Source organism: Eriocheir sinensis, chromosome 41, assembly GCF_024679095.1.
Source record: "Eriocheir sinensis breed Jianghai 21 chromosome 41, ASM2467909v1, whole genome shotgun sequence".
NCBI classification, from domain to species: Eukaryota; Metazoa; Arthropoda; class Malacostraca; order Decapoda; family Varunidae; genus Eriocheir; species Eriocheir sinensis.
In genome coordinates, this window is record NC_066549.1 from 2,421,025 (window position 1) to 2,445,293 (window position 24,269).

A 24,269-nucleotide genomic window follows, 5' to 3' on the forward strand; every position below is an offset into this window, starting at 1 on the left:
GCGTAATGTGGCGCCGTTCCCAAAGCTCCGCCAAGCCCCAGACCCAGACCCAGGCCCTCGCCAGAAGCTGGTGAACGTGATGTAAACAAACGTTACCTACTGTGTACATGTCAGTCCAGCCCCCAGACAAACGTTGTAAGATGTCAGCACTGCACGTTGTATGCTCACCCCCTGGAAGGCTGAAGGGTGCTCTCGTGTCGCCGGCAGTACAAGCGTGAGCGGTCATCTTATGCGGTGAGGGAATATGTCAGATGGTAAACGTCCTGTCTTTTTTTGTGATAATTAACCCGTTTGATGAAGAATGACTGTGAATATTATATGTTGCCACGAAGGGAAGTAAGAAGCAATGAATAGTTAGTGGGCGAAAAAAAGAAAGACTTGAAAAAAAGGGAAAAGAAAGGAAGAAAAACAAATTATCGTTGTTCCTTCATGGGCTGCCTTCATTAAGTGTTGATTTCTTGTCTTCAGTTAATTTTGGGTAAATCTGTTGAACGATGTCTTTCTTGTTACCATTCCTCTGCGGAACTAACTTGGGGACTTTGGAGAATGCATGGGCTTTCGGTGGGAGAGTACAAATTACTGAAAAAATCACAAACTAAGTAACTTTTTTCAGCTGTAGCATATTTTATACAGCATTTTCTTAACCTTAAAGGACCCTACTTTAAGCAGGACAACTTTTTACCCCAAACATCTGTAAATCACTTTTTTATCATATTGAACCTGAAATTTATTTGGTAGGTTATTTACCTATTAAAACCTGTCACTGTGGACTTGAACTTTTTCTGATTGATATATGCTATTTATCTTTATAACCATATCCAGCAAAAATAGCTAAATGGGGGGAGAGGGTAAAGTCCCTCCCCTTTAGATGATGATGTTAGATTTATAAAGTTTAATTGTTTTTGATGAGTGCCAATACTCTTTGCCAGGTGCTACTTTAGTATGCAGTCTACCTCAGTATTTGTAGTCTACCCCAGTATGCACCAAGTGTGGTGCTACTTTAATGTGAGGTCTACCAGTCTTGACCTGTCTCCAGAGACCTCTGATGTTATATTGTTACCTGAGTGGTCCTCACCTGACACCTGAAGGACCTGACCTGTCTCTGGAGACCTTAGCTTGACAGAGTAATGACCTGACCACAGTCGGTTCATTACTTCATGTTACCTGAGTGCCCCTGACTGGTTAGGTTAGATTTAGGTCTAGTTTATTTTGGGTTAAGTTTAGGTTAGGCTTGGGTTAAGCTTAGGTTAGGTTTGGGTTAAATTAGGTTAGGGTTAAGTTTGGGCTAGGTGTGGGTTATGTTTAGGTTAAGTAGGGGTTAAGTTTAGGTTAGGTTTGGCTTAGGATTAAGTCAGGTCCAGGTTAGGTTTGGGTTAAGTTTTTGTTAGGTTCAGGTTAGGACTGGGATAAGTTTAAAGTAAGTTTGGGTTACATTTTGGTAAGGTTTGGTCAAGTTTGGAATTTGAGTGAGGTTAAGGTTTGGTTTGGGTTATATATGTGTTAGGTTTAGGTGAGGTTTAAGTTAGGTTTGGGTTAGGTTTAGGCTAGGTTTAGGTTATGTTTGGGATAGGTTTGAGTTAGGTTTAGATCAGATTTAGTTTTGGTACCTACAATACATATTTGCTATTCTTTTTGACAGACACCTACAAATTCATGAAAACATGGAGGAATCAAATGTAGCCGCAGCTTTTATAGAGGCAATCATGAACGAAACAAGCAACAGCACTGAAGATTACAACTCCAATAATATGGATATGAAGAACGGTGACATAGCAATGGTGGATGCAGCTGCTGATCTTAGGAGTATTGAAAGCTTAGCTGAAGATGAGGAAAATTCAGGTGGGATGGTTTTCATCGCTAAAGAATTAAGTGTTGGTTTATCTAGTGACAAAGAAGAAAGCCAAGATGTTACAGCTGATGGCAGTGAAGCCTCATCACTTTCTGGCCCGCTTGATCAAGCTGCCCAATATCTGCAAGCATCATCATTGCCAACCCCAATTGATCAAGCTGCCCAGGATCTGCAAGCCTCATCACTGCCAACCCCAATTGATCAAGCTGCCCAAGATCTGCAAGCCTCATCACTGCCAACCCCAATTGATCAAGCTGCCCAAGATCTGCAAGCCTCATCACTGCCAACCCCAGTTGATCAAGCTGCCCAAGATCTGCAAGCCTCATCACTGCCAACCCCAATTGATCAAACTGCCCAAGATCTGCAAGCCTCATCATTACTTGGCCCTATTGATCAAGCTGCCCGAGATCAGCAGGCCCAGGAGGATGAGCTGCGTGAGCTGGGTATCAATGTGGTGGACCAGTTGTCGCTGGAGCGCAATGTTGAGGCAGCTGTGAGTAGAGGATTATTGCTTTTTTCTGGCATAATTGCACACTTTAATGAAACTTAGATGATTTAGAGTGTGTTAATCTCCTTTGTTTGTTCTCTATTAATACATGAGATATGAATTTTGGATATATTATCAAATTCATATTTAACATTCATTAATTATAGATGGAGTGAACTTTATTTCAAGGTCTCTCAGTTGTTAAATTTTTCCACAGGTTGACAAGGTGGTTACAATGCACACTCGCAAGCAGAGATTTCAAATTCTTAAGAAGGAAATCAAAGATATACAGATGGAGAGGAAGCAGGCAGAAAATAAAATGCAGTCACTGAGGAATAGAGTGACAGGTATTGTTCTATATTTCATTTGTAGTGAAGTAAATCATTATATATTTGTTCCATTTCAGGGGTTGCCTATTTTATTATTACTGACTGAAGAATGGTGGACCAGTATTAACATGTTACTTTTCAGTTTCATACCCCTGAACACTGGCTGAATTAGCATTGGTTATCAACTCTGAATGGATAAAGCACTGAGTGGATGATGAGTTGCATATCACTTTTGGTACTTAAATTAAATCTCCTTAACTTGTATTCACAGTATACAACCTTTACCTGCTTATCCTTGTCCTGTGATATTGGAAATGACATCATGAAATGAATGAATGTTTTACTTCTTATTTAGCTGTTGCTCACCAATATTATGATATTTATTTTACTACATTACCCTGAGTCTTTTGTAAAATGAATGTTTCTGTTTTGCCAGAGGACCCACACGCCATGTATTGCCCAGTGTTATACACCATCAGAATGTAATTTGTATGTTTTGGCCAGGTATGAGGCAGCGTGTTGTAGACCCTCGGATGTTCTTTAAGGTGGAGGAAGAAGTGAAAACCAAAACTGAGCAGCTCAAGACTCTGAGAGCTCGAGAAAACTTCTTACAACAGAAGCTTGCATCTGCTACCACTAATGAAGAAGAGGTATGGAGCAATATTTACAAGTATATTTAGCTTTAAAGTACAACTATTTTTTTTTACTAGCCTTCTTTAGGCAATGTTCCAGCCTTAAATAAAAACTTATTTGGATTTCATAAGTACATGTTGAAAACCTCCAAAATACAAAAGTTGTTTGAATGCTGACATGACCTGTCACATATGGAAAATTCCACAAAATGATAGGAAGGTTCCACCACGTACAACTGTCGTGTGCTGCTGCTTTGCGTTAGTTTGTTGTCTGCAGTCGTCATAGTAACACCTTTGCTCGTTACTCATTGTGATTACCAGGTGTTGTGTGCTCTGTGGTGTAAAGATACTGTTGAAAATGTCAAAAGGGCCTGCATGTTCTGAAATTTGAAATCCAAAAGCCGCAACACTTTTGGTCTGAGGGATTTTGGATAAGGGATTTTCAACCTGTATTGGCTGCAGTCCCAAACATTCAGGGCTATATTTCAATTTTTAGCAGCTACAAGTAATGATCCAAGGACAGAAACATTATTATAGTGTAAGAATTATATTTCAGCTTGATGATTTAGAGCTTGAAGAAGGAGAAATACCAGATACAGATGATGTCTCTGAGCAAGACGTTGTAGATGATAAGGAAAGAGAAAGACTTATTCGTGAAGGCCAAATGACACCGTTTGGAACCATCTCCACCGCCAGCAAGACCGTTTCATTTCCTCGGCCAGCCAAACCTCACTCAAAGGAACCTATTTCAGCGAGGAAGAAGGTTGCTTCCAAGGATGCCGCTAAAGCTGAAATGATCAGCCGCGGGGAAATGACACCCTTTGGCACAATCATACAGCCTTCTAATAGTGACAGGTTTGTGTGCGTTTGCTCAGTCTGTGTCCTTCCACTGCTATCTGTGGTGCTCATTCACATATTTTTTGTCTTTAAGCTATGCAGAGTGCACTGCTATCATGCCAAATGTATCATAGCAGTCAGAAAAAGGAAGTGGTGTTGGGAAGAAATGAGTGAGGCTTAGCTATACCTCTGATGCCATCTTTACTCTGGGAACTCCCTTGGGTAGCTGGACATGGTTGAAATCTCTAGCTCTCACTGTTCATATACTCTATGCAGCACTTACACCTCCTCTCTATTCTTCTCTCTCGCATACACTCCTTGGTCTTGTCAGTCCCTCTTACTGGGTCTCCCTGCCACCCTTCCACCCTCATATATGGTCCTCATACACCTTCTAGATAATTACCTTTCTGCTTCCTTATATGATAGCAATTCCACCTCACTGATTTTGATTTCACCCATTCTACCACTGTCATTTACACCTTTTGCTGTCATATCCATACCACATCTTTGCACATATACCTCTCCTTTCACTAGTATATATATACCTCCATCTTATAATATATTGAACTTTTCTGGAGTACATAGTATAAACGTGCCTTTTTATTAAAATGTAAAGTTTCATTTTTCAAGCCCCAAACTATATAGTACATGTATATGACTCTATCTTCAATACCCTATTCCCTCACAAGAACTTCCCATGGTAAAAGCATCACAACTTTCCTTGTAAATTTAGCCCAGATAATGAGATCGTAATTTTGTGATGGCATTAACTTACAAACGGATGTCTTTAGTATTTCAGGTAAGCAGTCTGGAGCTGCTGGAAAGTTTGAACAATATCTTCAAGATCAAATCAATCGGCAAAAACATCGCAATGTGTCAGGCAAAGACGTTCACCACAAGAAGTCTTCAGGTGACCCCAGCTATGGTATTCCAAAGAAGAAAAGGAAAATGAAGGAGTATGTAGGGATATATGATTCTGATAAAACGGAAAACAGTACTAAAGCGTCACCTCGTAAGAAAAAGGCAAAGGCTGGTGCCACTGGGAAGAAAGACCCTCTCAAGAAACGTATTCTTCATCCCAAGAAGAGAAAGAAAGAAAAAGTCTCTGGTACAATCACAAGCACATCAGAAGCAGATCAGCTGAAGCTTCCTCCGCGTCGGTTGTTGTCAGAGCGTATGAGCCTCGAAGAAAGTGATTATGACAGCAAAGATGAAGGAAGTGGTTCAGAATACGTTCCATCTGACCATGAAAGTCCTGATTTAATGGAAGAGAGTGATGACAATTTTGAAAGTGAAGCTGTTGCTAGTGAGAAAAGGGTACCTACTGCAAAAGGAAGAAAGAGAAAAAAGAAATTAGATGAGGACAGTGATGAAATGCTGTCTGAGGATGATATTCCCAAAACAAAAAGGAAAACTTTAAAATCAAAAGATGATGGAAATTTGGATGATTATCTGTTTAGGATCGAAACTTGGAAAAAAGAGAGGTTGAAAAGGAAACAGAGTAAAATCCTCAGAGGAGAAGATTTAGACTCGGATGAGGAAGAAGAGGAAGGCTATGAGCAGTTTACAGGGGGCTACAAAGTTCCCCTGATGATATGGAACAAGCTCTACAAGTACCAGCAAACATGTGTCCGGTGGCTGTGGGAGCTACAAAGCCAAGGTTGCGGAGGAATTCTGGGGGATGAAATGGGCCTGGGGAAAACCATTCAGATAATATCCTTTCTAGTGGGGCTGTCCTATTCAGGCCTCAACTATAGGAGACAGAGGTGGAAGGGCCTGGGACCAGTGTTGGTGGTGTGCCCGGCAACTGTCCTTCATCAGTGGGTGAAGGAGTTCCACAAGTGGTGGCCTCCCTTCAGGGTGGCTGTCCTGCATGAGTCAGGCTCCTTCGTGGGCAAGAGGCCGGCCCTCATCCACAACATCAACAGGTAAGAAGTATACGTTTTGTAAGATACTATAATAAAAAAACTTCTCGTTCAAAAGCCAGTTAGGTAATGCTGGGTAGTTTGGAATATATTATAAGTTCAGCACATTGTATAATCATTGTATAATCTGTTTATTAGGACAAAGAAAAAATGTAAAGTAAACTAATTTTTTGTCCTTTCATGTGCATTGCAGTTACTGTGGCATACTGGTGACTTCTTATACTGGTGTGCGGGACCAGCTGGAGACACTGCTGCAGTATGACTGGCATTACATCATCCTTGATGAAGGACATAAAATTCGCAATCCAGAAGCTCAGATTACAGTAGCTCTTAAGAGGTTCCAGACTCCACACAGATTAATTCTTTCAGGTGTGTGTTCAGTACTCACCCTCAGGCTACCTTGGCTGTGTGGAAATAATAATGAATTAACAGCAACATGTAGTAGAAAATATATAAAAAAATAAATTTTCAGTTAATTTAAATGTATATATTTTGAATAATGAGCAATGTAATTTTATTTGTGTTGTGTATATATTTATATATCAATTATAGAGATTAGAACTCTGCATGTTATGAAAATGCATCAAAATCTTTTCAGGTTCACCAATACAAAATAGCTTGAAGGAATTATGGTCACTGTTTGACTTTGTGTTCCCCGGCAAGCTGGGGACACTGCCAGTATTTCTGCAGCAGTTTGCAGTGCCCATTACTCAGGGGGGCTACGCTAATGCCACGAAACTGGAGGTAATATATTTTAATTCCACAAGTATTTGGTGTGCGTGAATTAGTTTTAGTACATACCTTTATGCTATGTTCATTCCTGGTTCATGCAGTTAGAGATAGAGAGGCAACATTGCAACAGAATTAAAGAGGTAGGATGCTGTCATTAATAGGATGTTTGCCATTTCAGGTTCAGACTGCCTTCAAGTGTGCTTCCATGCTGCGTGACACCATAAATCCCTTCCTGTTGCGTAGAATGAAGAATGATGTAAGAAGTCACCTCAATTTGCCGGACAAAAATGAGCAGGTAAATGTATATATTTTTTAATTACTTACCAACTTTAGAAGCGTGGTTTAGTATACCGTTGCCAGATTATTGTACTCAGAGCATAGTATTTACTGGTTCTGATGCCTAACTATTGCCAAGAAACATCAGGAGTTAACTATTTTAACGATAATTATAAGTGAATCTCCTTAATAGGGTCCACTAGACAGTTTTTGGGTCGGAAGTCAGTAAATATAAGAGGCTGAGTAAGACAATCTGGCAATGTTGGTTTAGTACATCATTGACCATTGACTAAATACATGAAAAAGACTATATCCACCCAAAATCATGTTTAATTTTCTTGTTTTATTTCAGGTTCTCTTTTGTGGACTGAGTGATGAGCAACGTAAGATTTATCAGGATTATCTGAATGGAGACCAGGTGAAGGCCATTGTGGGTGGGCGAGCAAAGGTCAGTTCAAGAAGTCTGTTCTTATTGGCAAAGTTTTTTTTTTCACACCAGAAATGATCACACTTTTTTATTGGCTATCTCCCTTACCTGAGTGCCCTTGCCTTTTAGATTCTTAACCTTTTCCATCGTCTGTGTTTTCTTCTGTTGTTCTGTAATCTTTCTTAAATTGACCTTCTGTTCCTCCCGATTTATTTTTCCCAAACCTTGTGTTCTTGGATGTTATCAATGTGTTCCTTATATATTTTTTGTTTTCATTTCAGTCTCTTGAAGTTGCCATCTTATCTTTTTACTTCTTCAGCCTTTTATTTTCTTTCTTGAACTGAGTTATTTAATTCTTGGCTGACTCATATCCTATTTTTAGGTCTGTTACTGCCTTCTCTTGCTCAGCACAATAAAACGATACAGCTTTAAATTTGAACTTACCTTCAACTTTCTTTCATGTTCCGTAGATTGATTCTGCAATTATTTTCAAACATAACTATTTCTGTTATGTTTCATTTGTGGGATGTAGCATGTCTGACTCATCACAATATATTAGACACTATCATCCTGTAAAATGTCTTGCTGCTCAAAGATGTCTGACTTATCCTAGGCAGCCATCCAAGTTTTACTATGCACAAGCGAATGAATATTATTTTTCAAGAATGAGGCATAACACGAAGTACTTTTAAGGAGAGGGTTTATTGATAATACATAAAACCAGTAAAGTATCTGAACGGCCTTTTTCACTTGCCACTGTGCCTCTTAATAGATGGATTATCTGTCCATCCTTAAACTTGAAAGTAAAATCTACAGAAAGTTATTGGAAAACGTAAATGGAAAACGAATGAGACCTTGTCATATGACTACCTATGTGTAAAAGTTTCATTTATGCATATGTGAACATTTCAGGTTTTTGTGGGGCTAATCAACCTTCGCAAGATATGTAACCACCCAGACCTGTACACGGGAGGCCCACGCGGCGAAGACGTGGCATGGGACTCCGGACTTCAGGTTGGCATTTCACAAACCTTTTATGTTATTGTTACTTATTTTGTCATGCAAAGCTCAAGATAAAAATCCATAAAGCATATGAATATTGTTTTTTGCAATTGAGAATGCAGTTATACCACTTTTAAACTAGATAGCAACTTTATAAAAAAACATTGTTGGCTAGGACTCTGTCATATATTATTTTACTGTTTTGTGAATTTATTACTTTAAGCTTCAACCTCTTATCTTAGCTCATTGTATGTAATTGCTTCCTTCTTCATTTTACTTTCTTCAAGTGAATGTTTTCCCTTTGACCAACAGCCTGAACTGAGATATGGGTGGTGGTCACGCTCTGGCAAGATGCATGTTCTGCACTCAATTCTGCGCCTCTGGTCTCAACAGAGCCATAGAGTTCTACTCTTCACCCAGTCATGCCAAATGATGTGCATTCTGGAGAAGTTCCTAATGGATGAAGGTTATTCCTACCTCAAAATGGATGGGTTAGTCCAGTATCCTTTATATTTGTCTGTAGGAAAATGGGGTTTGAAGAGATGATACCTTAAGGAGGAGAAAAAGAAAGTTGTTACACAAAATACAGTATATATTCAAATAGAAACAGCCATATAAAAAGAAATTTGATTGAAAAATGGAGCTTGTGCCCAGGCATTGTTGCAACTTGTGGACAATAATGATGATTGTTGTGATGGGAAGGTGTGAAGTTTTAGCTATTAAGAAATTAAGATTTCAACCTTCAAATTTTCAGGCTTTGTGATTGTTACTAAAACATTAGTAACATGATCTTATATTTTCTCTTAGAGTCATGATGTGGTCATAAGCTTAAAAGTGAAAAATACAAGAAAGGCAGTTGTCTGCTGGCACCTCTGCAGTTGGCTAAGCACAAGATTTATCTACTGCAGTATTCTAAATTTTTTTCCTCTTACTCTAAATACATGTTCTGATTATGTAATTGTGCTACCATCTCTTGCAGGGCCACAGCAGTGTCTTCCCGCCAGCCTTTGATCGAGAAGTTCAACACTGACTCATCCTACTTTGTGTTCCTCCTCACCACCCGTGTTGGCGGCCTTGGAGTGAACCTGACTGGTGCTGATCGCGTCATAATTTTTGACCCTGACTGGAACCCCTCCACAGACGCTCAGGCTAGGGAGAGGGCGTGGAGGATTGGCCAGCTGCGCAATGTCACTATTTACAGGTAAGACACAGTAATGTATTCAATATTGTTAAGTATTTCAGAGGATGATAGTTAGTACTGGAGTATGCTAGGAAGAATGTAACTGATTCTTGAATGTTATTTGATACAGCTTTTCTATTGTTTCGGCATACATTGTAATATATGTATTTAGGTATGGGTAATCTGTTCCAGACACACAACCAAGACCAAAGTTACCACCCAACATGGTAAAGAATGGTCATATAACATGCCCATAACTAGTTTCCTACCTTATGAACTACCCATTTATTGTCAAACCTGTTGCCTACTGACCTTGAAGCCCCTTTGATAACTGTAGAAAACAGTGCAAGGCTCAGAACAAGTATGAAAATAGCAAAAAAATATAATGATAAATATTACTATATAGTTTATTTGGTTGAATTGGCAATCAGGCTGAAAATTTACATACAACAGCGACTTATACCAAAGAAACAAAATTAAAGGAGTGGGCTTTTGGATCCAAACAGCAGATGGTTGCCTCGTGTCAGAAGTGGATGGGCAGAAGGCTCATTGGGCCAAGTGCTTAGAGCAGTTGTACACGGGGCGTATGCACTATCGACTCCATTAGCCTCGAGAACACCAAACTCGAGCTGTCACTCACAGAGACAAGATATGACCGCGTCGCTCTTCCCCCACAGGTCCCCTTGGGGCGCTGACCGTCAAGCGTCTCTAAAATAGTTTCCAGGTGTGTGAGAGAGAGGAGTTAATAGTAGTAGTAATATAATAATAATATTATTATGGTCATTATTATAATAATAGGCTAGTAATTATTATTAAAATTAATGATGTCATTATTATTATTACTACTATCTATTATTAGTGTGTGCAAAGAAATTCTGAAATTCCAGATTATATATATATATATATATATATATATATATATATATATATATATATATATATATATATATATATATATATATATATATATATATATATATATATATATATATATATATATATATATATATATATATATATATATATATATATATATATATATATATATATTGATTGATTGATTGATTGATTGATTGATTGATTGATTTCTCAACTCACACTCTCTCTCTCTCTCTCTCACCTGGAGACTATTTAGAGACGTTTGACAGTCAGTGCCCCAAGGGGACCTGGGGGACAAGAGCGATGCTGCCATATCTTGTCTCCGTGAGTGACAGCTCGAGTTTGGTGTTCTCGAGGCCAATGGATTCGATAGTACACATACATGGGATAGACGTGGGCAGGGCAGCTCCCAACTGTGAAGTTGTTAATGATGGATACTGATGCACCCAATGATGAAAGCCCACTCTCTCAATGTTGTCAAAGAGTCTGACAAGGTTGAAAGGGGTAAAGGCACCTGATGTTTGTTAGTAGCAAACACTTAATAACTATCTCCAACAGGCTACTGATGGCTGGTACCATCGAGGAGAAGATCTACCATCGGCAGATCTTCAAACAGTTCCTGACCAATCGTGTCTTGAAAGATCCAAAGCAGCAAAGATTCTTCAAGACTAATGATCTCTATGAACTTTTTTCTCTGACTGAGGGTGAAAAAGAGAAGACAGAATCATCAGCAATATTTGCTGGCACTGGTTCAGAAATTAAACTTGGAGTGAGGAAAAGTCCAAAGAAAATTGAACTGAGTGAAATCTTAGAAGATAGCTATGCACCCAAAAAGAGAGCACCATTAGTGAAAAAAGACACTGGTAAAACCCAGTACAAAAATGGTGAAAAGATTAAGAGGAAGAGCTCAGAACGATTAGATGACAAAGGAAATGACTGCAGTGGACAAATAAAACCTAGTCAAGTGGAAAAGATGAAAGAACTTGCTAAATTCTTGAGCCAAAAAATTGGGACTTCTAAAAAGTCACAAAATGAGTCAACCTCAGGTCTTATGACTATTGGAGAAGCTTCAGGGAGTAAGGGAGGCAAGAGCAACACTGGTGACTCAAATGTTACATCTCAAAGCAATGATGCAGAGATGGAGGTTGATATAAAGAAGACAGAAAATAGTAGTAATGAAGAAAACATAGATAATCATGCATCTGAGAACTTGATACCAGATAAAACCAAGACTTTGCATACAGAGGATGTGACAAATTCAACTGAAAGTACAGTTTCACATGGAGATTCATCTGAAAGCACTGTTAAAAATAATTCTGTTGATGCAGCTGTTAAACCAGAAAATGACAAAAAAGAATCCAAACTAACTGAAAGTATATTATTCAAGGCATTAAGTGTGAGTAATAATACAAATAAAAACAAGGACCCAAAAAGTCAGTCCGACCTCTCAAGAACAAACAGTGAATCAGGTACAGAGGTGATTCGACATAAAGGTAAACATAGGAAAAAGGATAAAGTTAGGGACAAAGAGAAACATAAGGAATCCAAAAAGAAGGGAAAAAAGTTTGAGGGAGAGCGCATTGAATTTTTAGTAAAGAAGAGAAAGTTTCGGAAAACAGAGGAGGAGGAAAAGGAAGAACAGGAACTTTCAAAGTCGCAAGACCAGTACGTCCTTGAGAAGCTCTTCCGTAAATCTGGGATCCATGGTGCCCTCAGCCATGACGCAATAATGAACAGTAATGATGCAGATTATTTACTGGTGGAAGGGGAGGCCGAGAGGGTGGCCAAGGAAGCTCTGAAGGCCGTAAGAGCCTCTAGGTCTCGGTGCTTCAGACCTCAACCAATAGGCGATACAACACCATCGACTGCAAAGAGCACACCTAAATTTGGGAAGAAGAAGAGTCAGGTATTTGATGAAATTCCTTCTGCAAAAGGAAGCAAAAGCAAGGATGACAATTGTAAAGAGAATAAAGTCCCAATGTTTAGTGGAGGGTTTGTTGAAAAGTTGGCTGAGAAGAAAAATACTAGTACCATAAAGGAAGATGATGGGCACAAATCAGCCATCCCTCTTAGCGACCAAGGTGAGGGGTCAAGTGGGATGCTGTCTTCCTCCCAACTGCTTTCCCGAATGAGGCAGAGAAACAGCGGTATTGCTCTCGATTCAGAGGATGAGGATGGAGAAGGTTACAACCCTGACTATCCATCAACAGCTACAGTTGATGAAGAGAGTTTAGAACCTGAGGTGCAAGAAAACATTGACTTACTAGCAGACATCAGGAACTTTGTGGCATTCCAAGCAGAAGTTGATGGGCAAGCCAGTACTCAGGAAATATTAGCTAGGTTCAAGGAACGCTTGCCCCCCAGCCAGACACCCTTCTTCAAGGCTCTCCTCACCCAGATCTGTGACTTTCACAGGGAGAGCAGTGGCAAAGGCATCTGGTCACTGAAAGGAGAATTTAGATAGTGAAAAAATGTGATAGACTGCTGGAAACTTAATCAGTATTGATATATATCTAATGTATGCTTATATTCATATGCATAAATATTATGAATTGGTCAAATTGGTTTACATATATTTTTTTAAAACTACTTTCAAAGATGAAGTCCTGGAAACTCTTTTCATATGTCCCAGTAAAGTGGAGGAAACAATCCTACCTCAAGCACATGATGAGAAAACAGGGAATTCTTTCCCTCCCACGAAAATATCCCAAGAGAAGGCGACGGGACAAACAAGGGGGAGTAACGGTAAACTCTGTGTGCTGAGGTGCTGGTGCACAATCACCACTTAGTAATTTGGTTTCAGGATTTGCTTTAAACCTTGATTTATACATTCTACTACTTAATAATATACAAAGTAATTTATTAAAGATTGTATATATGTATTCACATATTTCAAATTGTTATTTAGTTCTGTTGTAAAAATAGTATTTTTAATGTGCTATACATTAACCCACTGTAAAAAATGCATATGTATATTTTTTTTACTGAAAATGTATTAATTATTGAATACATGGGCATACCCAAGGGTTGGGTGATGTAGCTGTATATTCTTCATGAAGGGAAATTAGTTTTCATTTTTATTATATCATTAATTAATTTATTAATTATTTTTCAAGATGCATTGTTAGAAATTTGAAAAGTAAAATCCACTTAATAAACTTCTGAAATGGCCCTGTCAGTGCTAAAAAAAATAATTCCATCATTTTCCGATGTCATATCTTTCACAATAAAGGATACTGTTCAAGAGAGTGAACAGAAGAGACTTCAGAACACTGCTTCCATGAACAGAGGACTGGGAGAGTTCCCCAAAATAGTCAGATTAGGTCCTGATACTCTACTTTTGAAAGAATTAATTAAAAATACAAAAAAGGAATACACTAAGCCCTCAATTAACAGCGTTTCATTCAAGGTTGGTTCATTATTATGGTGATGGGAAATTGAATACAAATTCTATAATAATAGTGTGTAAAATGTACAGCAACCATTCAAAAATGTCAATGTACCAGCTGACCATCTGCTCTTAGAGTGAAACCAGATTGGCGAGATAATTTTTGCATTGGTTCCCACAGATGCTTTCCTACCCCTTGCTCTACCACACAGTCTCAACACTTGTCTTTTCCTCTCATATGTTGGCTACAGGTAACTTATGAGAGAAATAAATAGGTGTTGGGGCTGTGTGGCAGAGCTGTGGGAAGGAAAAGACCCGCAGGATCTAGAGCAAGAATGATCTCGTCACTCTGGCTTCACTGTAGTAATGTTCTAATTTCATTAACTTGCTAATGTTGTTACCTGACTTTTTATAAACAGAAACATACATCAATAAATACTTTTCAATAGTATGATATGTTTGGATTCCCCGAGTTTAAAAAGAAAACGGTTAATGTTTTGTCGGCGCTGCCGTCGCAATGTACGGTATGCTTAGTTGACATGCTTCAGCTCGTTTGATGTCTTTATTACCTGATTCTTGTAGAAAGAGACTTGCAAGAACTGAGTGAACATCAACTGGGGTGGGGTAATTCTTTCTAAAATCTGCCCTATTCGTTTGTTATAAAGCCATCTCTTGATGTTTGCGATGTACTGGAGCCGAAACAGGACAAGTAAACGATAGCGGTGAGTGAAATACAGAAAAAGTAAGCAAGTTGGACCTCTCATTGAGAGCCATGTTGCGACTCCGAGCTAATTCCTACAACATCGGTTCGGTGTCGGAGCTCGGAGTCTCACTCTTCTCGCTCGAGCCGCGTCAATACAAACTCTGAGAACAAGTGAGGCGCCCGTTGCGCAATACTTTGTAGAAGAGTTCCTTGATAGAGATTATTTGCCTTTTTAGACAAAGAAAGCTTATGATGAAGTAAAGGCGAGAAAAGGTGTACCTTATATCAGAGAGGATATGGTTAGAGTGAGCTAATAAACTTTAAAACAATGTACCTAACGATGGCCTTTTGGCCTGCCATCCTGCGTTTGTAAGAAGCTGTTCATGATGACAATTTTGATTAAGACCATTGTCTATGAAGTACTCTTTCGCACGTCCATGCTCCCGTGTCAACTAAGCATCTTAATTTCTTTTTTTTTTATGCTAAAATGGCTTATAATCTAAATCTTCCTGGTGCTTGGTCGTTGTCTGATTTACATAAAAAAATACACCAATGTCGCTGACGCGCTAACAAAACTGCCTGATTAATTTGACAGAGGAGCGGTAGCCGTAACTGACACATGAAGTATCTTCTGCACTAAGGGAGAACGGAGTCTAAAACTCGAGACGGGCTGCCACACTCGGGTGGCTAGACACTCGTCCATGGATCAACTGCTGTCGTAAAGCTAAATTATCACTAATCTCTCGCCCTCCTTGTTAAACCTTCAAATACCTATTCAGGGTCCACGCTACTCCAACTAATAACAATGCGTGGGCGGCGGCTGGTCACAGGGGCAGCGGGACAGCTCCACGCCTCGACACACACGCCCGCACGCCCACCCGGTAGCGAACACTCTCCCTTCACGGCGACCCAGTGCCGCGGCGTCACGTGCGTCGGGCAAACAGTGTGAGCGAACAACCGTATTCTTGCGCGGGACGTTCATCACCGCACACCTGCATACCGTAATGAGAAAATGGCCTCGGGCGCCCTCAAGTAAGGCCTCTCCTGCCTGAGTGAAGTTTCTCGAGTCACGACGTTGCGTGTCGGGGCCGCTGAGCTTAGTAGTTGAGACCACAGAGAATGGCATGATGTATCGGCTCCTTGCTTGAAACAGTAGTACGGGGATGCGCTTACGAAACGATGCACTGCTGAATTTTCAAGCTACCTGTTTTTTTTATTTATTTTTATTTATGCAGCGTGTTTGTTTAGAATTTATACGGTAAAATAAAAGAATGCAGTACTCCCACTTCCTTTATCAGATATCTTTCCTTCCCTCTGAAAAGTAAATGCAAAATGTTAGATCAAGCAATAAAAAAAAAAAAAATAAGTGAACTGTTGCTGAATAATATGAAACTACTCCAGTGAAACATAGACAGGCCCGGAAGTTACCCGTGAAATTTAGACATCCCAGGGATCAAAACAAGGGAAAAAATCTCAATAAAATGTGTGACTGTCGTGAACTGTGGAACGGATTTGGCTGCTGTGAGAGAATTTTGTGTTATTTCCCCGCCTACGGTAACGCGGGTTCGTATAATTCATTACAATTTTGACACGATTTGATCACCGCACTCTCGCCTATGGTTCTTCCAGAGGTTAAGTTTCGGGTTCGTATAATTCATTACTATTTTGACGCGATTTGATCACCGCACTGTCGCCTATGGTTCTCCCAGAGGTTTGAAATTTAATAGTAGAAGTTTGGAAAGTTTCGTTTAGTCGGCGCAACATCTGTGGTCATATGCCGGAGAGAAACAGAAGGGGAAGGAATTATAGGAGAATAAAACAGATCCTAGGAGACGGGACACAACCCCCGATTAATATTTGGTACCCATTCACTGTTGGGTGGACAGCGGCGGAGGGTATCGGAAAAGCCGTCCAAATTTTTCCACTCCGCCCGGGAATACTTAATAGTAGACAAACGTGACAACATCGTAGTAGTTTATGCGATGGGAAACGAGAGACGGGAACGAGAATAAAGCAAATTTTTACCATGACGTTCTAGATGAAATAACTTAAGTCTCAGGATAACGGACTGCATATCTATCTATCTATCCATCAGTGTCTACCTATCCGTCTATCTATATGTAAACAGTCACTTCCTTGTTTAAATATCTAACATTTTGCCGCTAGCTGTATAAATAAGATAAAAAAATACTTACAAGAGCTGAAATTGGTGAGCAAATTTTTTAGACCCCTCCTCCAGCCCCCCAATAGAATACAGCGTAGCGAGCCTCGAACTGAAGGCGTGAGGGTTGTGAAGCGTGAAGTCAATCTGTCAAGTGTTTCTGCAGGGCCGCCGTGAACATAAACATCATCCTGTCCGCTTAATAAACATAATAAAAAAAAAAAAAACCCGTAGTAGCAGCGGCATATTAGAAAACGGAATTCGTTGCCACTCACAAGGTTTTCACTCAGTCACGTAGTTTTGATTTGCACGTTTGTTTTCGACCCGTACTAGATAACACGAAGGAGCGAAGGAGCGCGCTGCCACCCACGTCGAGTTCGGCTAATTTTTCTCACGGTCGGGCATCGCCGGGGCCGCCAGGTGATGAATGGGCCTGCGCGCTGCCCGCCGCTCTCTCGGCCACGCACTCAAACATTCCATAAATATTCACACCGAGAAATCAATTACCTGAGTGATAATGACAGTCTGAGGGTAAGGCTGAGGAAGAACCATCACTTAGCCCAGTTAGCGTGGTGATGAGGTCGTATGTATGCGTGCGGCGGCGTGGTGGCGGTGTAGGGGTGAAGGTGGGGCACAGGGGCGCGGGGCTACCTAGACGACGTACAGACACTTAGGGCTGTATTTTAAGACACCATCGCTTCTCATATCAACTATTTCAAAAGGTCAAAGAGGGGATCAATCGGGCTTTCATGAGTGTTTTTTAAGGTTCATGGCACAGAAGAAGGGTCAAACTACCACCAGGGTCATAAAACTACCCCTGGAAAGGCCTACAGCTCCTACGAAAGCCATGTCAAATATGTGAACTTGGGCGACGAAATGTTTTAAAATACGACCCTTAAATCTGTAGCAGCCTCGGCGCCCAAGGTCAGAGCGATTTCCATATGCGGAGTCTTATGAATGGTGTTACATGAATTACTCGACTCGTAATTTATCTTTATTTTATTTACTACCACGGTCATACTTTCCTTTCTCAACAGGGCTTGAAGGAACAGCACGAGGAGAAAAAAAAATCACAGACGCCGCACTAAACGGAGCGAAAAGAAGTATTCAAGCAATGATCACTGACTACACAGCCCCTACTCAGTAAACTATTTCCTTGGTGATTATTGACTTAACGAATTACTCTTTGCATCCGAGTATCTGTTCCATTTCGTCCCTACCTTGGCGTGGAGACCATTGCAGCTTCCTTGGGGTAGAGGTGGTGAAGAAACAAAACGCACTTTCCTCTGCTTCAGCTATACTTTTTTTTTTTTAGCTGCTGGCAATCTAATCCAACCCAGCTGAAAGAAGGCGACGAACGGCACGAGTGAGAATCACTTCCAACGCTGCAGCGCAATGAGCTCAATGAAGAAATGTTCAGTGAGACAATGTATGCACCTTGCCCTAACATTGCACTGCTTGCCAAAATGCCAAGTCCAGCTTGATATCCCACGGGATGCTTCAGCAACCTCATCAGATAACTGCAGGTCACCCACAAGATACACGTCTTGGTTATGTCTATGAATAACGCAGTAAGGTAGTTCGAATCGCAGACTGCAGTGAGCGCGGCCTCGAACACATTTGCGATAAAGTTATACACTTGGAGATTGGTGCAAGTTATGGAGACCAGGAAGCTGCTGTCACTGAGGACAGACTATATACAGGACACACCGCTACCGGTCAGCTTGGAAAACACAAGTATTGCCAGCACGCCTGTGCACAGCTAAAAGCACATACGCATTACGCACATATCAGAACGTTCCTGCATGGGATGTGAATTTTAAATCAGAGAGCTCTTCTCAGACATTAATGCATCATAATTACTGTTGCAGGACCTGTGAGGTGAAATGGCCCTGGGTGAAGCAACGTCTAGGAAGCCTAGATTCAGTGGGATTTACTGTGTGCTGTGGGTACATTAAAAGTTTGGTCTGCATGAAGCATTACCAAAGTTGACAGACAAGTGACAGAGAGAGAGGGGGATGAGGGGAGGGGGGAACACAGCCTTACCGTTTCACCAACTGTGTCAGTCGCCCCGTCACCCCGTGCCTGCGTCTGGACAGTGTTGCCGGTGAGCGCCGCGGTGCTTCGACAGGGCCTGAAGTGCAACAGGACATGAGATAATGAAACAGGGAGATCACCGAGTCTTTAGTAGTCATCCTCAACACTAATTAAATGTACTGTGTAGATATAACAGCGAGTATCAAGACGGAACGGGTTTTCATCTTTTTAGGACTGTGGTTATAGGTCACGGCTGTGTCTTACCACGGCAACGCTTGTAAGGTCGTGACGCCGCGCCGGCCTGAAGCACCCTTGTTAAAGCTTATCCTTGTCGGGGAGCGGCGGTACAAGATGACCCGCGCACGCATAACAGAACGCTAAACTCGAGAGCGACTCCTCGAATGGTGTTTCACAGCGGTATTTGTGTTCACTTCATTTGTTTGGTGCTGCTTCAAAGTCATGTGTCTGAGCATCTCCCGAAACAAACAAGCATAATCAATAAGGAATTCTAGAGGCATATTTGAAACTGAATTATATGGCTTTTCCTGGATTTTATTTAAACACTAAATGACCCTTCATTTTCCCTTTTTTTTTGTCGTTCGTTTTGCATGAGTTACGAAAGAAAGGACACGCAGATCTCAAGGTCCAAACAAGAAGAGTTACGAAAATAAGCTTTATATAACCATGCCATGAGAAGGGGGATTTATGGTGAGGGGAGGGACACACACACACACACACACACACACACACACACCCGCCCCCTCCCCCCCCACACACACACACGCATGCACACGCCTCCACTTGGCCCGGTGATGGAAGAGCGCGTTAAATATTCATAGGGACAGACGAGTTAGCGTTTTACATGTGATTATTGAGCCAAGTGCCTGTCTATTGTCCCTCTGTATTCAAATCGTCGGCCGGGCTGGCAATCACCGTGTTCCCGCGTGCTAGAGACAAAAGCTGCTTACATCCGAAGCACCGCGTTGCCTGCCAATTACTGAGGCTGTGGCTGGCTCGCTCGCTCTTCCGTGTGCAAATTCTCTTTTTCGTTTTTTTCCCTTTACTGTAGCCTCTGTCTTGTTCGTTGGCTGTTTTCATGTTTAATCTGTGTTGGTGGTGCTTCTTTATAGCGCACACATACACACACAAAGGATAAAGAAATGAAGAGGTAAATAAAAGGGATAAATCTTCACACTACCCTCGTTTCATGGCAAGTATTTGAAGAGAGGGAAGCGCCGTCAACTTCTAACTGCGACACACAATTCTGTATTTGCTAAGTGCCACAAATAAACAGACAAATAAAAGGGATAAACCTCCACACTACCCTCGTTTTAAAGCAGCTATTTGACGAGAGGGAAGCGCCTCCAGCATAACTATAACACACCCAACCGATCTCTTGCAGACTCCTTACGTTTTTATGTTATGTTTTTAATTCTCTCTCTATTTGCTCTCTGTTAACAGCAACATACAAAACACACACACATACACATACAAATAACACCACGTGGTATAGAATCTGTATCACGCAAGCTGGTGTTATTAGTGAAAGCATTTCCATCTTGTGTGAGGGAGTTCCGAAGCGTGGTGAACAAGACAGTCTCACCCTCGGACTGAACCCCAACTACTCCAGTGTTTGTACCTCCTAGTGGCTCCGTGACTGACGAAAGCCAATGACGCCATAAACTTTGAGAAATATAACTTTTGTATTACTAAGTGCCGAGTGGCGAATATAGTGAGAAATTCGCTAGTTTGTACAATCTGAAATTTCGTCGATTTGCTAAACTTTGAAGGCAACGAGCGAGGCGAAGAAAAATGTATGTCTATCTAGCTATTCCTCACATCTGTTTCTCACTTTCCTGTAGTTTTATTTATTTTATTTACTTTCATATTTATTTTTACGCTCTGGCCTATACACTGGTAGGCTTTCTTTAGGGAACTGGGTGATCGGCCGAAGCTGGTCATGGCGCAGGCAAGTGTTTATAGTGGCGCCATCTATTATTCCTCACGATCTTGCAGCTGTGTATACCAAACGGTGCATGCACATCCTCGCGTAAATCAAGAAAAAAAAAGGCGAGAGCTATTTAATTTGCTCCTTTGGTTCCTTGTTTTCATTTTCCTCCTTTTTTTTTCCCCTACAGCAAAGAAGGCAGGTCAATGAGGCAAAAAAAAAGGAAAAAAAAACTGCATTGGCGTTGTTTACGCATCCTCGGTGTTTTTTTTTTTATTCATTTCTACTTTTTCTTTTTCTTTTCTTTTCCTTCATTTTTTCTTTTTCTTCTCATTCTTCATATTCTTCATCTTTTTTTCTTCTTTCTTTTATATCTTCCCATCCTTCATATTATTATTGTCATTATCGTTATTATTATCATTATTAATATCATTCTCATCGTAACTTTCCTTTCAATCCAATCACAAAACCATACATAACTCCCATTACCATTACCTTTCTTGTTACTCTTGTTATCGGTCTCTTCTCTCACCGTCAATCTCTCCTCGTACTCCTCTACCTAGCATCATTCCTTCCCTCAAGAGTCAGTTTTACCACCTATGTTCCCCGTCACTCCCCTCCCTCTCTCAGGCGTGTCCAGGGAGGCGGGTGGGGTGGACCGAGGTGGGCTGGACGGCTCCTCACCTCTGCTCTCTGCACCTCCGCCGTGAGTTATACCGCCATCACTCACACTCAACGAGAAATATATCTGACTTTACCGCTAAATTCGCCAAAATCAAGCGACGTTAATCCTCTTCTGAAACTGCTAAACTTTGGAGAGAGGCGAAGAAAAATGTATGTCTATATAGCGAGACAGTTTAAGGTGCTTGGGTGTGTGTGTTCTTTTATCTGCCTGAGTTTGGTTGTGGCTGTAAGGGAGGGAGAGCGAGGCAGCGGGCGAGGGGGAGTGACAAGCAAAATGGAACCGTAGTCTCATACATTTTAGGGCTTATACACACCTATATTTGATAAGGCTTTCGTAGAGGTTGTGAGCATTTCCATGGCTTGTTTTATGAGCCTAGTGATAGTTTGACGAGGCTTCTGTACTATGGATGTTAAAAATACTCATGAAAACTCGTCTAATCTCTCTTGTGGCCTTTGAAAATATTTGTTGAGAGAGGCAAAAGCGTCGGTAAGGTTGTGTTGCAGTCCGCTACCTAGCAAATACTTTCTTTTTATGGGTGAAGTGCTGTCATACATACATTTTTCTCTCTCTTTATCTCTCTCCGCGCGTGCGAGGCTACACACACACACACACACACACACACACACACACACACACACACACTTTTGCAATCTTACGTAATTTTCCTCATCGCATTTATAACCACCCCCAAAAGTGTTAATGGGTATACTCTCCTGTGCTTATTTCGTGGTTCCTAAATATAAAAAATGTGTGTGTGTGTGTGTGTGTGTGTGTGTGTGTATAAACGACTACTCCTCATCGGTTAAGAGCCGAGCATCGCCTGTTTAAGTGTTACAAAAATGCAGATGCGGCGATCGGGCGAGGCGGCGGCGGATGAGCGATGCGCTGGGTCGTTCATTGCCTTCCCGAGATACTGGAAAGCGAGAGACTGATTCGTGCTCATGTCGGGCCATTGTCGGCTTTCCCGCGGCACATGAGCAGCTCCTCCCCTCCTCCCTGCAGCACGTGGCGAGGGTTCGGGGGAGAGAAAATGAAAAATCAAATGTGCTTGGCCCTCAGCGCGGAGATTGGTATCGCGCCAGGAACATGACCATTAAAATACGAGGAACAAGGACCTCGTGAATGGGGTTAAAGAGGACGACCCTGACGGAGGTGTTGGTCGTTATAGGTGGAGGTTCAGGGTCGTCTCAGAAGCGCTAAGAGAGGTGAGAGCCACTTCTATTTCATTTGATTCCCTCTGATCATTACAAGTAAATAGGAAAACAAATTTTTATCTTATCCAAAGGCAGGACGTAAAGAGATATTGTTTCGTCTGTAATCTGAGAATACTACCGCCAAGTTATCAGCTGTGGCCGATATGTAAGTTAAATATCGTATTAAAAAAAAAAGTCCCGATGAAAATAAATTATAGTAATACAGAAATATATTAGCTGACTATTAATAAACGTTACAGCTTATGAAAATGACGATTAGGTGTTCCTGATATTTAAACATTACCGAAGATTTAAAATGGCTAGCTAGATAAAAAAAATAAAAATTGACATTTAAATTCACACTAAAAAAAAAGAGTATAGAAAGCCCCAATATCATAACTCGCAACACACTAATCAAATAAGTCTAACGTAAGCGTAATTCATAGATGTATAAAAACTTGCGTAACACACACACACACACACACACACACACACCAACGATGTCAGATTGTCTTACTCAGCCTCTTATATTTACCGACTTCCGACCCCAAAACTGTCTCGTGGACCCCAATAAGGAGATTCACTTATAATTATCGTTACAATAGTTAATTCCTGATGTTTCTCGGCAATAGTTAGACGTCAGAAACCGGTAAATACTATACTCTGAGTACGACAATCTGGCAACGGTGACACACACACACACACACACACACACCTGAGGGCTCCGTGTGAGTGGCGGGAGGCAGGTGTCAAGCACATTATCGGCTGGTTCTTGCACTGTGGGAGGGACTCTTGAGAAAACAAGGGTGGGAGAGGATTACAGACACAAGGAAAAGAAGAATAAGAGAAAATGATGTTTATACGAAGAGGACGTTGGGGAAATGAGGAGTTGATGAAGAAAACTGAAGATAGGCAACTGTGGGAGTGGATGACGAGTAGAAGAGGATGGGAAGTAAGGTTGGTTGATGAAAATAAACCGGAGAGACAAGAAAGCTGAAAAAAAGGATATTTAGATCGACAAGGACGGAAGATAGAGAATGGAAAACGGACAGGGAAAAATGGAGGATGAATTAGATTAGAAAACAGAGGAGTAAGGAACAGAAAGAATACATAAGAGAGGAGATAAAACAGGAGATAACAGAAAAAAACATACATTTTGACACAGGAGAAAGTAATATAGTGAGGAAAGTGAAAAGCTACTGCAAGAAAAAATTGAAAAAGCATAAATGGATTGTAGGAAAAGTATGGTAAAAGAGACATAAGAGAAGGATAAGGGTGATGAAAGCAGTGACTGAAGCAAATAGAATAAAACGAGGGAGATAAGAGAAGGGAAACAAGTATGGCGGGTGAGCAAACTGGACGTGAAGCAAAAGAGGAAAAGAAGAAGGAAGAGAGAAAAGGTGAGAGAAGGAGAGAGAGAGACAGGGAAATGGGGGGTGAGGAAAGGAAGGAAAAGGGGGGAGGGTGCGAGAGGTTCGTGTGGCCACCTTGGGTCGTGTTTGCATACTGAGTTATGACGCACTCCGGCTTGGCGTCTGTGTTTGTGTATCGAGCAAATGATCCAGGCTCGGTATGTAGATGGCGGGCTGCCCTCTCACC

At 41.0% G+C, this 24,269-nt stretch overlaps 1 protein-coding gene and 1 long non-coding RNA gene across 4 annotated transcripts; one reads left to right on the forward strand and one right to left on the reverse strand.

Moving 5' to 3' along the window:
- The first annotated feature begins 2 nt into the window (after window positions 1-2).
- On the forward strand, window positions 3-14,394 carry LOC127009501 (DNA excision repair protein ERCC-6-like). Of its 2 annotated transcripts, none has more exons than XM_050882613.1 (14): window positions 3-254; window positions 1,640-2,342; window positions 2,554-2,683; window positions 3,170-3,315; window positions 3,854-4,152; window positions 4,926-6,062; window positions 6,253-6,428; window positions 6,658-6,803; window positions 6,970-7,086; window positions 7,420-7,515; window positions 8,407-8,508; window positions 8,809-8,987; window positions 9,476-9,697; window positions 11,114-14,394. In XM_050882613.1, the coding sequence occupies exons 2-14, from the start codon at window positions 1,662-1,664 to the stop codon at window positions 13,017-13,019; spliced, it is 5,337 nt and encodes a 1,778-aa protein (XP_050738570.1). In that variant the 5' UTR covers window positions 3-254; window positions 1,640-1,661; the 3' UTR covers window positions 13,020-14,394. The 2 variants fall into 2 exon arrangements, with proteins under 2 accessions (XP_050738570.1, XP_050738569.1); XM_050882612.1 differs by having other exon boundaries at window positions 4-234.
- On the reverse strand, window positions 9,502-24,255 carry LOC127009502 (uncharacterized). 2 transcript variants are annotated; one of them, XR_007762020.1, is made up of 4 exons: window positions 23,386-24,255; window positions 18,854-18,941; window positions 12,820-12,998; window positions 9,502-9,645 (listed from the first exon to the last, which is right to left on the reverse strand). It is a non-coding gene; the product is annotated as an uncharacterized LOC127009502 (long non-coding RNA). The 2 variants fall into 2 exon arrangements; XR_007762021.1 differs by lacking the exon at window positions 23,386-24,255 and adding an exon at window positions 19,109-19,410.
- Between the last annotated feature and the right edge of the window lie 14 nt (window positions 24,256-24,269).